This window comes from Candidozyma auris, chromosome 3 (genome assembly GCF_003013715.1).
Source record: "Candidozyma auris chromosome 3, complete sequence".
Classification (NCBI taxonomy): Eukaryota; Fungi; Ascomycota; class Pichiomycetes; order Serinales; family Metschnikowiaceae; genus Candidozyma; species Candidozyma auris.
The window spans coordinates 94657-108259 of record NC_072814.1 but is presented as its reverse complement, the minus strand read 5'-3'; the positions used below and the strand labels follow the sequence as shown (position 1 = coordinate 108259).

Sequence of the window (13603 nt, the reverse complement as noted above, 5' to 3'; positions counted from 1 at the left end):
CATCACCAGTAATAGCACCACTGATAACCAGACTGAGGAGCGAAGAGGTGGAGGTTTTTAAAATTCGTAAGTGTGGAAAACACTATTGTGAACTTCGGAATCTATATATTGTTTGCAAAGATCTTTTTCTGGTTACTCTTCATTTGAGAGCTCTAATTTAGCCGAATACCATGTCATAAACATTTGAGGAATGATTGCAAATTTGACTCGCACAAGAGAAATGTACTTCACCAGGGTATGCCTCCCAAAACTACAACAAATACCATACCTCTATGAACGCTTCATAATTAATTTTTCTTTTTTGGCGTTCTCAAAAACCGAACTACGCCCATGAATTCTAGCCAAATGCTACATCTCACAATGATCATAGTCAACACCAACAGTCTATCTCCCGCTACGCATACTTCTTAACTCCTTGGTGGCAATTCGCAGCCATCTGTACCAGCAAAAGACCTTCTTTGAGCAACTTCGGGCAAAGCCGCCCTGAGGGGAGAATCTATGTCAGCCGTGTGGCATTTTCTTTTTTCCACTTATTTTCCGAACCCTATAGTATGGAGCGGTGTCACATGGTCTTGCCACTCCGAACGAAGATGGGCGCGCCATAGATCCACAGACAATCGTGATAAGTAAACTTAAAAGTGGATTAAGATGTATATTTACGGAAGTATCCATCTTGATATAGTGCCGGAGGCGAGTTTTTCTCAACATAATTTCATGCGAGCTAACTTATGGCACTTTGATGGTCTCAGACGTATTAGCAGTGTTCCTGCATGATGTAGTACAGGTTCTGACACCTCCAATGCTGGGGAGATGCGGTGCGGCTAATAAAACGTTGCTTAAGGTCAACAGTATAAATACTCCCCCACTGGCCCTATTTTACAGAATAGCATCAATTCAACAATGCCAGACAAATTTGTTCTCCATTAGTATGTCACATTTGAAATGTCGTGTCAATTGCTGAACCTAACATTAGTCTCGTTAACTCTAGAGCCCTGAGAATCGTGTGGCTTTTGGAAGAGCTCGAGCTTGACTTCGAGTTGAAAGTGTACAACAGAGTCCACGGTGTTCTTGCACCCAGAGAGCTCTTGGATGTGTTCCCCACAGGAATGTCTCCAGTGTTGCAAATTTTCAAGGAGGGCTCTTCCGAGCCCCTTACTCTTGGTGAGAGTGGGCACATCATCCAGTATGTGATTGACCACTACGACCCTAAGGGCAAGTTGACCCCGGAATCTGAGGCCGACAAGGAGAAAGTGGGTTACTACTTGCACTTCGCCGAGGGCAGTTTGCAACCTCACCTCGTTTCCTTGCTTGTAGGTGATGTTGCTTGTCAGCGTGCCCCATGGCCTGCCAACTACCTCGTGAAAACCGTTATCTCCAAGATAAATGCGGAGTATTACGTCAAGAGGCTCAAAACCAACCTCAAGTTTTTGGACGATACTTTGGCGAAGAAGGGAGGCGGCTTTTTTGTCGGTGACAAGTTGACTGGCGCAGACATCATCCTTGAATTCCCTATTGCTCAGAACATCTTCAGTGACCCAGTAAGAGTACAGAACTTGGGCTTGGATGTCACTCCCCGGGAGGCCTTTCCACACTTGTATGAGTGGACCAAGCTCATTGCCAGCCAGCCAATCAGACAGAAGGCTGTGGCCACGGAAAAAGCCAATTTGTAAACAAATCGATTTGACTCCATGTGACTGTTTAGGTTGCTTCTCTTTGCTTTAATTTCGTCGTTTACCTTTGTATCGTAGAATTGGATATCTTTGTAGCGACCGCTACCCTGGTTGTATGGACCTGTACATGATTGCGTGTAGCGATGCCCGAGAAGAGCACAACTTCTTACATTGAAAAAGCTGAATCATCAAGCAAAATGGCTAAACAGAGAGGAAGAAGAGAAAAAAAGACAGCAGTCAGAGAGCGAGGAGCGGGTGCTGAAGATCCTGAGGCTGAGCTTTCCTATGAGCAACACGAGGATCAGGAAGTCGAAGAAGAGTCTATTTCCTCCACAAAACAGCCATCTGAGTTTTCAACTGTATTCTTTGGCCTTGTGGATTCTAGCGAGGTAGACTACTTCAAGCAAGCTGAATCGACGCTCAATGTGAATGCATTTGAAAACGACCAGGAGCGTAATGGTTTCATCGGGTCGGTGCTTGAGGAGTCCAGAGGTAAAGAACTAAAGCTCGTTACCAACCAGATCTGCTCCAAGTTGATGGAGAGACTTGTGCTCTTTGCTAGTGATCGTCAGCTCAAACATATTTTCCACCTGTTTTTGAACCACTTTCCCGCCTTGGCACACCATAAGTACTCATCGCATGTTATAGAAACGCTTCTAGTACGAAGCGCAGCATTAATAGAGAAAGAGCTAGCACACAATTATGAGGAGGAGGAGCTCGCGGACTCAGAAGAATTTGACAACGAGCAAGATAAGTTCATTGCAACCACTACGATGGAGTCAATGTTTATCAAGATGCTCCACCTGTTTGAGCCTTATTGGCCTTCAATGATTGAGCACCAATATGCTTCACATGTCATGAGAATAATTGTACTCATACTATCCGGGAAGGAGTTGCCTTCAACCACAATGGCGAACTCAACCTTGCGCTCAAAAAAGTCGAAAATAGCTAGAAAGATGATTGAAATAAAGGATAACAGTGACTTCAACCGTGCATTTGAGGTTCCCTCCTCGTTCAAAGACGAGCTTCGGAAATCGATAAAAAAAACTATCGTCGGATGGGACACAAAAAAAGCAAGAGAGATGGCAATCCACAAAATAGCATCACCTGTTCTCCAGCTTTTCATCAGAGTCGAGGGTATTGTTGATAGAGAACGTTCACTCTGGCATTTGATCTTTCTAGGAGAAAAGGAAGGAAGAGATTCCAAGGAGGAAGGCTTTGTAGAATACCTCTTATCAGACCCAGTCGGCTCGCATTTCCTCGAGTCGGTCATCAAGAATGATGGTGCCCGAATGAAGTACATTGAGAGACTTTACCGCTTGTACATGAAAGATCGTGTCTTGAAGTTGGCAAGAAGATCGACAACAGGGGTTTACATCATACAAGCATTGCTACTCAAGCTTAAGCCTGGTGAAGTTGAGCACATCCTCGACGCAGTTATCCCAGAGCTTGCAAACTTGATATCTATTTCCGAGAATCAAAATATTGATTTGGCCAAGTCGGTTATTGACGCATCTATCTCAAGATACAACTATAGAAGAGACGAGCTTATAGAACAATTTTTCATCAAATTTGCTCCAAATTTCGAACCACATGAACCAGATGGTACCACCACCGAATTCTTTGAGAACGTATTGCAATTAACGGGCTCCACATTAGGTAACACCAGGGATGATTGGCCCACAGCTGAAGAGAGAAGAAGATCCCTATTTATGGAGAAGCTCATGGAATACGACTACTCGTTCGTGATTTGTGCCTGGTATAACTGCATCGCCCTCTCCATCGAGAAGTTCGTACAAATGTGCACTCATGGTGTGTTTTCCCACGTCATTGAGCATGCCTTGACAGTGAAGCCAGCAACAGATCCCGAATCGAAAGACATTCTCATTTCAAGAAAAAAGTTTTTGAATATCTTTCTGGGTCAAATATTCACCTTGGCATGCAATTCGTATGGATCGCATATCGTTGATAAATTGTGGGATTTTACTGTTCTTTTGCCTATGTACAAGGACCGCATTGCTTCTGAGCTCAATTCAAATTCTCATAAGATAAAAGAGAGCACTTATGGTAGATTAGTCTGGAAGAACTGGTCTATGGAGTTGTTCACGCGTAAGAAGTTCGACTGGAAAAGACTTGTCAAGGAGCAAGAAGAGGCGTACTATGCTGATGGTGGCGAGGGAGCCAGCGATAAGCCAGTGAAGGAAAAGAAGCCGATTGACTTGAAGATGGAAGAACTCTACAAAAAGCAAATGGGTAACGACAAAAGGCCAGGATCAGCTCTATCTGGATCAAATCAAAAGAAAATCAAGGTCAGGGGCCGTAATAGGTAAACTCTATACAATAGATCATATAGGCGTTATATCATTAGATAGGGATATTTACAGGTATAATTTGTCTATATAGTATTCGTTGAGGACAGCGCTACTCACACTGGTAGGGCTCTCCACAACGGGATCAGAACCAGATTGGTTTTTAGGAAACGCAATGACATCACGGATGCTTGACGTCCCTACCAACATGGCACAAAGTCTATCAAAGCCCAATGCAATGCCAGCGTGAGGAGGGCATCCCATGCTGAGTGCTTTGAGTAAATGACCAAAAAGTTGGTCGTGATTCTGAATGTTAAGGATCGCTTCAAAAACGTATTTTTGCAATTCTGGATCGTGAATTCTCCTGGAACCACCTCCAACCTCCACACCATTGATGACAAGATCATAGTGCTCACCTCTGACTTGCGCAATGTTCAGCTCGAGAAGTTCATAATCTTCTGGTTTCGCCATTGTAAAAGGATGATGTGTTGACTCCCATCTCTTGAAGTCGTATTTAGGGAATGGCTCGCTTGCGCTTTCTGTTATGTCGACTGGACTAAAGAGAGGGAAGTCCACTACCCATGAACCAACAACAATATCTTTTGGATCGTATTCAGTCGTCAATTCCTCTAAGTTACTTGGCTTAAGAGGGCGATTCCATCTTCCTGGAAATTGCTCTATGGCAAGTTGACGAAACCTTCCAAGTGGAGTAGGATTCTCATAAGAGAGTTGAGCTCTAGTCGCAAAAGCAAGGATATCACCATGCTCCAAGTTGAGTGCCTTGAGGACCTTTACTTGAGAGAACGCATCAGTCGTCTTCAAAATACCCTTTTCAACGAAAGGCTTCCACCAATTCAAGGCCTCGTCCTCCGTTTGGATGGGTAAAATTATAGGTCTTCGGCGAGGATACGCTTCTTTGTCGGTTAGATTGTGACTAACTTTATATTTGTTGCCAGGATCAAAAGCTTGCTTCAACACGCAAGCCTCAACAACACCAAAATGGTCAGCTTCGTTTAACGGTTTAAAATACTCCGAAAGGTCAATGATTGTGAGCGCTGAACGCAAATCTGGTTTGTCGATACCATATTTTGATAGTGCCTCCTGGTAGGTTAGTTTGTTGAAGGCAGGATCGCTTTCCCGGCGACGGTTCGCCTTCACCGGAACGATATGACCGGTGGCATCAACTTTGTAGACCGGCTTCTTAGCAACTTCTCGCCAGACTGTTTCTATCACGTCATCAATCACAGCATGAACCTTTTTACTGTTGTTTATGTAGGCCATTTCCAAATCAACCTGGGTGAACTCGGGCTGTCTATCGGCCCTTAGATCCTCGTCTCTAAAACAACGAGCAATCTGAAAATATCTCGAGAATCCTGAACTCATTAGCATTTGCTTGTACTGCTGCGGGGATTGTGGCAATGCGTAAAAGCGATCTGGAGATCTCGTGGGCACCAAAAACTCCCTAGCGCCCTCCGGTGTAGATTTGAACAAAGCTGGGGTCTCAATCTCAGTAAAATGATGGTTCTCTATAAGGACTTTCCTCGTCACATGTGACGCTTGTGACCTAGTACGCAAGGCGTTCTGGTAGAAGGGGGTACGCAATTGCAAATAGCGAAACTTTGGCGGGATTGTTGACGGGCTCGAGTGCTTCAATGAGTCTAACTGGGCGGCGTCAACACCACCGTTGTTCAACAATTGCATCTCAGAAACAGAAAGCTCGTACTCGGGTGAATCGTCCTCATTCTTATTGACCTTTCTACGCAAGATGCCGTTCACAACCAAGGCGTCCTCAACACCAGACCTACGGATGCATTCCATGTGCTCTTGCCCCGTCCACTCTGAAGCAAAATGGAGCTGGATAATGTCACCGTTGGTATCCCTTAGCTCAGCAAATGTACGCTTTCCTAATTTTCTAGGCTTCCTATGGAGATGGCCATGCAATGTGATGGGACAGTGGGTCCAACTTTCACCGCTGGTGAGCAAATCACGCACATTATGGGTGGCCGAAGGAAACGAGAATTTGGCTAACGTCGGCTCCTTTGGCGGGAGTTTGATCTTCTCGGTGCTTGATCCCAAACATCTGGTCCAATGCCGAAGCCGATCGCGTGAGCTCTGCTTGAGAAACATGTATATAGATCTTCGAGTGGTTTGTTTCTGCGAAGCTGAGGAACAAGTAGAATTCCCCAGATGCAGTACACTTTGCATCAGAGGCAGCTCCAACCCATATTAGACAAGTGATCTCGGCTAGCCAGAGAGCCAACAAACAGTACCTTTTAAGAGGATGTGGTATACCCCTAAACCCGCACGTTGAGAGTCAGGGGCTGCCAAATTCGGCCATATCTCATACGACTGTCGCCTATTACTGAGTATGCAACACGAAAATTGAGTTCCGGAATCATGCCCGTGAGGTTATTTCTTCAACGGCAGCCAATAAGAAGCTCAGGGTACAAAACAGCATACAAGAGGACAAAAAGCAAAATAACGGAAATGCGGGATTGATCGATCAGATAGTGCTTTGCAGTGCGCGATTTCCTTCGGCATTCCGAGCCCTCCCACGTAAGCTGACTGGCATTATAACTGCCTTTGCTCATGTAGAAAGTGAAGCAAGCTTGGAGCCCTGGACAATGCAATGAGAGCAAATTTTTCACACTCTATCATTTGACATTGACATTGACAGTGACAGCTCTTTACACAATGGCATCGCCAAGAAAGTCAACCTTACCTCTTCAGGTAAGCGCCAGAATCCCACCAGAATGCGAGTTTTTCACACAGTAGATGTATGGCGTTTGCCAAGAAGGCAGACACCAGAATGCGTCCAAGGTGACAGCTTGATGTCGGCATTTTTCAAAGAATGCCGATTAATTAATACAGTCAGTAATAGCAGGGAAACTATCAAATATTTTGGAAGACTGTTCCATGCATCGACGGCAGGCTTAGCTGAGGCGAGACGCTTGAGACGCTGTCTGACAGGAGCGGCGTGCGTAGCCGAAAAAGCGTCTTCGGTAAAACCACCAGTGGAATCCGATGTCTCTGGCATACACTTTGTCAGGGTGCATTGCATACGTCCACAACGATGGAGCGCCCGGAATTGCCCTGGTGGCGGCAAAGTAAGAAATGGCAGGAAATACGAGACTTATGAAATGAAAAATTTCAACAGATTGGATGGAATACCTGGATGAAATCAACACTCCATGAGGAATTATAAATGATCGAAATACAGCCGAGACTTTGCAACACCGCTTGTCACCTCTTGATGCAAATCCGCTTGCTAAACTTTGCATACTGAAACGCCATTTGCTAGTTGGTTGCTTTCCCTGCATCTCCAATTGTTGACCCGTTTTAAGAACCCAAAAAGTATCTGTCAGGGTTGCATACAGAGAGACAAGTGGTGGCCCCCGGGGATAATTATTGTTCTAATCCCATTGACAAAAATGTACCTTGCTATCCTTACGATTTTTTTGAAAAAGTAAAAGAGAACTTGGTGCTCATTGACGGTGACAGTGCCGTATATACTTCAGTGTGGCATCGTTACTTTTTTTTTTATTCTTCGTCACTTCTCCTTTTTCTTTGTTTCTTTTGTGAAACTTTAAAAAATAGGTAATCTGATCAGATCAGTAAATGGTTGCCGCAGGCTGAAAATTGAACAAAGAACCCGTCATCTCACTTAGCACGCCTTACATGCAGTTGTCATCGGCAACTACATGTCACTGCTGCACCCGTTAGCAGCACTGGCGGATACTTTGGCACTTTCGTAGCTTTGTGTGAACAACTCCTTCTTCAAAATGATGACTAACGACAGGAAGCGTTGTCAATTATTGCATAGACTATGCAAAATGGGAAGAGACACAGGGTGGTAACTTCACAATCCATGCATAAAGTGCAGCGGTGAAATAGTGAATTACTTGCAGCCCCCCGTACGGAAATGCAATTGGCAAATGCTTTAAAAGAATACCCGAAAAGCGGACCTAGCGTCCCTTCAAGTTTCATGAGGCTCACCTCCACCTTCGTATATAAATTCGTACGAAAATCCTCAATTTGATTTCAAAAATTTGTTCAACACACTTCCTACAATGTCTCAGCGGTTTCAAGACGAAGAGAGCCTTAGCAACAAGGAAGTTGCCGAGAGCCAGTCTAACCACTCAAGTCAAGAATACGGCTCTGAGAAGGGGGATGGCATCAAGGACCACGCCTTGGCCGCTGTTGAGTCCAAAGAGCGTTTGACCACTGACGATGGCTTTAAGTTTAACCAGGGTGATATTATGGCCATTTTAATGGACGATGATGCTCATTTGCCCAGTTTGACCTTGAGAATGTGGGTGATGGCTATCTGTCTTGCTGCATTTGTTGCCGGTGTTGACTCCTTCTTCAATATGCGTTTCCCCACTATCGGAATCGGTGTGGTGGTGATCCAGGTCATTGCCTGGCCCATTGGTAGATTGTGGTATATGATCATTCCTCAGTGGACAGTTCCGCTACCTTTTGGACTTTCTTTCAGCTTAAATCCGGGCCCATTTAATTATAAAGAACACACGTGTATTTTCGTGTTCTGTAATGTGGTTATCAGTGCTGGTTTAGTGAATAACTTGGTTATTGAGGACACAAAGTTTTTCAAGAAAAACATCGGTATCCCTCGTCAGATTCTTTTCAACATTACATGCTATCTTCACTCCGTGTCTCTCGTTGGTCTCTGCAGAGATATCATCACCACTCCTGCTGAGCGGGTTTGGCCCGGTGTGCTTTCTAACATCGCTTTGTTCAAGTCCATTTACTCCAGGGATAATCCAGTTGTTCACGGATGGAAGATGCCTCGTTGGATCTTCTTTATCATCGTGTTTCTTTGCTCCTTTGTTTACTACTGGTTCCCCGACTTGATCTTCCCATTCTTCTCCAACATTGGTGCTTGGATCAGTTGGATTAGACCAGACAGCGCTGCTCTCTCCCAAGTGTTTGGTGTCAAGACGGGTCTTGGTCTTTTCCCATTCACTTTGGACTGGACTCAAATCACCTCGATCAACAACCCATTGACTACTCCTTTCTTCGCTGTTGCCTCGATGTTCTTCTCATTTGTCTTTTGGATATGGATTGTCATGCCAGGTCTCTACTATCAGAACCATTGGGAGACTGCTCACATGCCTATCATGAGTAACAGTGTGTTTGACAAGAACGGTAAGCAGTACAACTTTACCAGAATTGTCGACAGCGACTGGAACCTTGACAAAGCAAAATTTGATGAGTACTCACAAGCGTTCATGCCTGTTGCCTTCTTGATGAGTTTGGCTCTCGGTATTGCTGTCTTTGCTGCACTTGTCACTCATACCATTTTGAAGTTCCCATCTGAGATTTGGGGCCCATGGGCAAACAGAGGCAAACAGGACGATATTTTTAACAAGGCTGTTAGACAGTACAAGGAGTTCCCAAAGTGGATTTATCTTGTCTTTTTGGTGATCAGTCTAGGTCTTGGTTTTGCCTTCTCTGAGGGTTGGGACGACTCCCCAATCGACGCTGGTGGATACTTTGTCTCTGTCTTGATTGGTACTATTATGTTCGTTCCTCTTTCTCTTCTTGAAGCCAGAGCCAACACAAACATTTCCTTGGCCTCTTTCTTTGAGATTGTCAGTGCTAATTGGTACAAGGGAAATGCTTACAATTTGCTTTACTTCTACACTTTCGGTTTCAGTATCATCCAGCACGCCATGCACATGGCCCAGGGTGCTAAAATGGCTCACTACATGAGAATTCCTCCAAAGAATGTCATGTTCTTACTTGCATGTTCTGGTATTTGGGCGTCTCTCGTTTCTCCATCCGTCACTGGATACTTGTTGCACCACATTAACGATATTTGCACAGACAACGCCAAAAACAATATGGTCTGCAGAAAGCAAAAGACATCCTTTAACAGTCACACCATGTGGGGCTTGTTTGGCAGTGAGATCTTTGTCCCTGGCGGCAGATACGGCTGGGTGTTGTGGTTCTTCCTCGTTGGCGCTCTTGTTCCAATTGCCCACTTTTTCTGGTGCAAGTTCAGACCTAATACTTGGGTGAGGAGATTTGACCCTATCTTGTTCTTTGGTGGTGCTGCCATGATTCCAGGTGTTACCGGTTACAACTTCTCCACCTGGTTTGTCACTGCGGCTATTTTCAACTACTTCATTCACAGAAGATACACCTCATGGTGGAGAAAGTACAACTTGGTCAGCTCCATCGCACTCGACTCGGGAGTCGCCATTGCCGCTATTTTGATATACTTCTGTGTGGTATACACTGGAGGTTCTAAGAACTACAAATGGTGGGGTACCACTGTGGCCAAAAAGGGCTGTGACGCCAAGGGTTGTCCACACCTCTCGAAGAAAATCCCTCCACAAACCAAATATGACTTTTGATTTTTCTAAATTTTTAGTTCGTGTCGATATTATGATCTAATAAATAATGCTTCCGTTGGACCCATACTCGTATTCGCACTTTTTCCTTTTGCAACCTGAACACTAGTACCATGCTACGCGCTCAAGCTTGCGGCCTCGAACAAAGCCCACTGATTTCCTGTAGACAGTTCAGGGCAGTGTCAGGTTCTTCAGCATTTCAATCGAAACTCGCTAGATACTAGATTTGAAAGCCACCGATGCTTATCTCGTTGGTCTCATTCAAGCTTCCAAGGCTGGTGGTTCGTGTGCTCCTACCTTTGGTTTTGTTGATCGCAATCACTAGTCTTATCGTGGTGCATTCTGGAGAAGATGTACGCGAGAACCTCTCTGACTTTCTCAAGCAGCTAGATGCTGCTAAGCACTTTTCCCTGAAGGTACCTTATGTTCTAGAAAAGGGCAATGTTAAGTTTACTTTTCTCAATTTGAAGGGAAAAAAGGGCTCTCCCGAAGACATCTTAAAGCAGAACAATGCAAGGTACAAGGAGGTGATGGCTCAGGAGATCAAAGAGCCTAAGGACTTCGATATAGAGTCAATCCGGCCTCCTACCGATTTGGATTCATATCAACATGCCAACGCGACAATCATATCGTTGGTGAGAAATAATGAAGCGGCCAAAATTGGATCTGCAATCAAGTCTTTCGAATCAAAGTTCAACAGTAAGTTTAAGTACCCATACATGTTTTTGAACGACGAGCCATTCACTGAACGCTTCAAAGAAAGGATAAAAAAATACACCGATGCTCCAATGACGTTTGTGCAAGTTCCGGCTGAGGTGTGGAAGAAGCCAGACTTTGTGGATGAAGCTCGTGAGAATGAAGCTATGGACCGACTCGAGAAATTAAATGTTGCCTACGCGAAGAAAGCTTCATATCATCATATGTGTCGATTCTACTCGGGAAAATTCTATAATCTTCCTGAATTGCAGAAATATAAATACTACTGGCGCTTGGAGCCTAGCGTGAAGTTCTTCACTGACGTCAATTATGATGTTTTTAAGTACTTGGAGGGTACAGGAAAGATATATGGCTTCACGATAAATTTATATGACATTGATGAGAGTATTGAGACCCTATTTCCAGAAACACTAGCATTTCTCAATCAAGACGACAATTACAAGTACGTTAGTGAAAATGGCGCCTTCCAATGGATCACTGAAAATCAACAAAATCCAAAGAAGGCTAGGGTAGCCAATGGCTACTCGACATGTCATTTCTGGTCCAACTTCGAAATTGCAGACATGGATTTCTATCGCGGCGAAGCATACACTAACTGGTTTAATTATTTGGACTCTACCGGAAAGTTTTTTTATGAAAGGTGGGGGGATGCTCCTGTGCATTCTCTAGGGTTGGCTCTTTTTGCCGATCGGCGTAAAATTCATTGGTTCAGGGATATTGGCTATCATCACACGCCATACGTTCATTGCCCTAACACCCCTACAACACGAGGGTGCACAGTTGGCGAATTCTCGGACCACAATAGCGATTACGACCAAAATTGTATGGCCACTTGGATTGATTACGAAGCAGGTGACTTATCATCTGTTTACTGAAAAGGATCTTTACCTCTAAATTTGCATATCGAAACAACCCATCATAGAACGGACGGGACCCAATTGTGTCCGACGGGATTTTGGCATCGGGCAAAGCTCGCTTATCTCGGTTATAACCGCCTGCAATTCCGCTTATGATTACTAATACTCTAAATGTTCTGACGAGGGGATCCCTAATGCCACAATTTGCAAACCTAGGTAACTTAGAGTGCGCACGAGGCTTAATAAGTGTGGTTGCAAAATTCGCACCCAGGTGTGGTTCACATAATATAGTCAACTTTATGACAGCTTGCCTATATAAATGGCGGCTTCAAGCCTATTGATCCCGGTATATCTTCAATCATCACACTGCAATGTCACCAGCGGTTGATACTACCAGCACTCAAGCAGAGATCGAGGAAACAGCTCTCAAATTGGCCAGCCTCAAGCCAGTTGGCGCCAAAAACTTTATCAAGAAAACCAGATTTGGTTCTCAAGCTTCGTGGGTTGAAAAGCTTCCTGAGCCTGCTCGCAAGAGACTTGAGAAGTATAACATCGACTTGTCCAAAGGTTACCCAAAGGTGCCGGAAGAGAAGGACATTCCAAAGTTTGTTGACGAAGCCCATGCTATCAGAAACGAGGAATACCCTTACATTGAACGTGCTAAGAACGCCGATCCTGAAAAGAAAGCTTTGTTTGGTGCTGCAAAGGAGGTGAGAAACTTGACGAAGCACATTGGTACCGAGATCATTGGCTTGCAATTGTCAGACCTCACTGACCAGCAGAAAGACGAGTTAGCTCTTTTGGTTGCTGAAAGAGTTGTTGTGTTTTTCAAAAATCAAGATTTGTCTCCACAGAAGCAATTGGAGCTCGGCCACTACTGGGGTCAAGTAGAGGTTCACGCACAGGTTCCAAGAGTCCCAGACACTAAGGATGGTAAGAGCCTTGCAGGGATCACAGTTATCTGGCAAGACTACGCCAAGGAGTTCTTTGGCCTCCCCTTGACTTTCAAGGACAACACCAAGGGCAACGGACAATGGCACACTGACTTGGTGCATGAGTTTCAGCCAGCTGGTATCACTCATTTGCACAACGATACTATTCCTGCTGTTGGTGGTGATACTCTCTGGGCGTCTGGCTACGCCGCTTATGACAAGTTGTCACCAGCCTTTCAAAAGTTCTTGGATGGAAAGACTGCAATTTACCGTTCAGCCCATCGTTATATCGACAGAGAGAATCCTTTGAACGGACCAAAGCACATTGAGAGGGAGCACCCAATTGTGAGGACTCACCCTGCCACTGGTTGGAAGTCTTTGTTCGTTAACAGGTCTATGACTGTCCGCATAGTGGGATTGCAAGAAGCAGAGTCCAAGCTTATTTTGGAATACTTATTCTCTATCTTTGAGAAGAACTTGGACATCCAAGTAAGGTTCAACTGGGCCTCCGAAAATGGAAAGGGGACCTCTGCTATCTGGGATAACAGAATCTCCCAGCATAACGCTGTTTGGGACCACGAAGGATTGGAACCTAGACATGGTACTAGAGTGACTTCTTTGGCAGAGGTTCCATTTTTCGATCCAAATTCCAAGTCCCAGAGAGAAGCTTTGGGTTTGTCTTTGGACTAGCTTGTTTCTACTGAGTGAGATTATGGTGAATATTAGTATTTGAACCTTTAG

General features: G+C 44.7%; 6 protein-coding genes across 6 annotated transcripts; 5 read left to right on the top strand and 1 right to left on the bottom strand. All coding sequences in view use genetic code 12, as the record gives it.

The window, feature by feature from the left end:
• Positions 1–900: 900 nt before the first annotated feature.
• CJI96_0002676 (uncharacterized protein) lies at positions 901–1670 on the top strand (the record flags this gene model as incomplete). Its single annotated transcript, XM_029034218.1, has 2 exons — positions 901–926; positions 974–1670. The coding sequence occupies 2 exons, from the start codon at positions 901–903 to the stop codon at positions 1668–1670; spliced, it is 723 nt and encodes a 240-aa protein (XP_028889460.1).
• Positions 1671–1867: 197 nt separating this feature from the next.
• Positions 1868–4000, top strand: CJI96_0002675 (RNA-binding RNA processing protein NOP9; the record flags this gene model as incomplete). Its single annotated transcript, XM_029034217.2, has 1 exon — positions 1868–4000. The coding sequence occupies one exon, from the start codon at positions 1868–1870 to the stop codon at positions 3998–4000; it is 2133 nt and encodes a 710-aa protein (XP_028889459.1).
• A 48-nt stretch (positions 4001–4048) lies between these two features.
• Positions 4049–6106, bottom strand: CJI96_0002674 (aspartate--tRNA ligase MSD1; the record flags this gene model as incomplete). Its single annotated transcript, XM_029034216.2, has 1 exon — positions 4049–6106. The coding sequence occupies one exon, from the start codon at positions 6104–6106 to the stop codon at positions 4049–4051; it is 2058 nt and encodes a 685-aa protein (XP_028889458.2).
• Positions 6107–8049: 1943 nt separating this feature from the next.
• CJI96_0002673 (OPT family small oligopeptide transporter) lies at positions 8050–10359 on the top strand (the record flags this gene model as incomplete). The annotated part of the gene is made up of 1 exon (XM_029034215.2): positions 8050–10359. One exon carries the CDS (start codon positions 8050–8052, stop codon positions 10357–10359), a length of 2310 nt encoding a protein of 769 aa, XP_028889457.1.
• Positions 10360–10595: 236 nt separating this feature from the next.
• On the top strand, positions 10596–11948 carry KTR4 (putative mannosyltransferase; the record flags this gene model as incomplete). The annotated part of the gene is made up of 1 exon (XM_029034214.2): positions 10596–11948. The coding sequence occupies one exon, from the start codon at positions 10596–10598 to the stop codon at positions 11946–11948; it is 1353 nt and encodes a 450-aa protein (XP_028889456.2).
• Positions 11949–12301: 353 nt separating this feature from the next.
• CJI96_0002671 (uncharacterized protein) lies at positions 12302–13552 on the top strand (the record flags this gene model as incomplete). The annotated part of the gene is made up of 1 exon (XM_029034213.2): positions 12302–13552. The coding sequence occupies one exon, from the start codon at positions 12302–12304 to the stop codon at positions 13550–13552; it is 1251 nt and encodes a 416-aa protein (XP_028889455.1).
• Between the last annotated feature and the right edge of the window lie 51 nt (positions 13553–13603).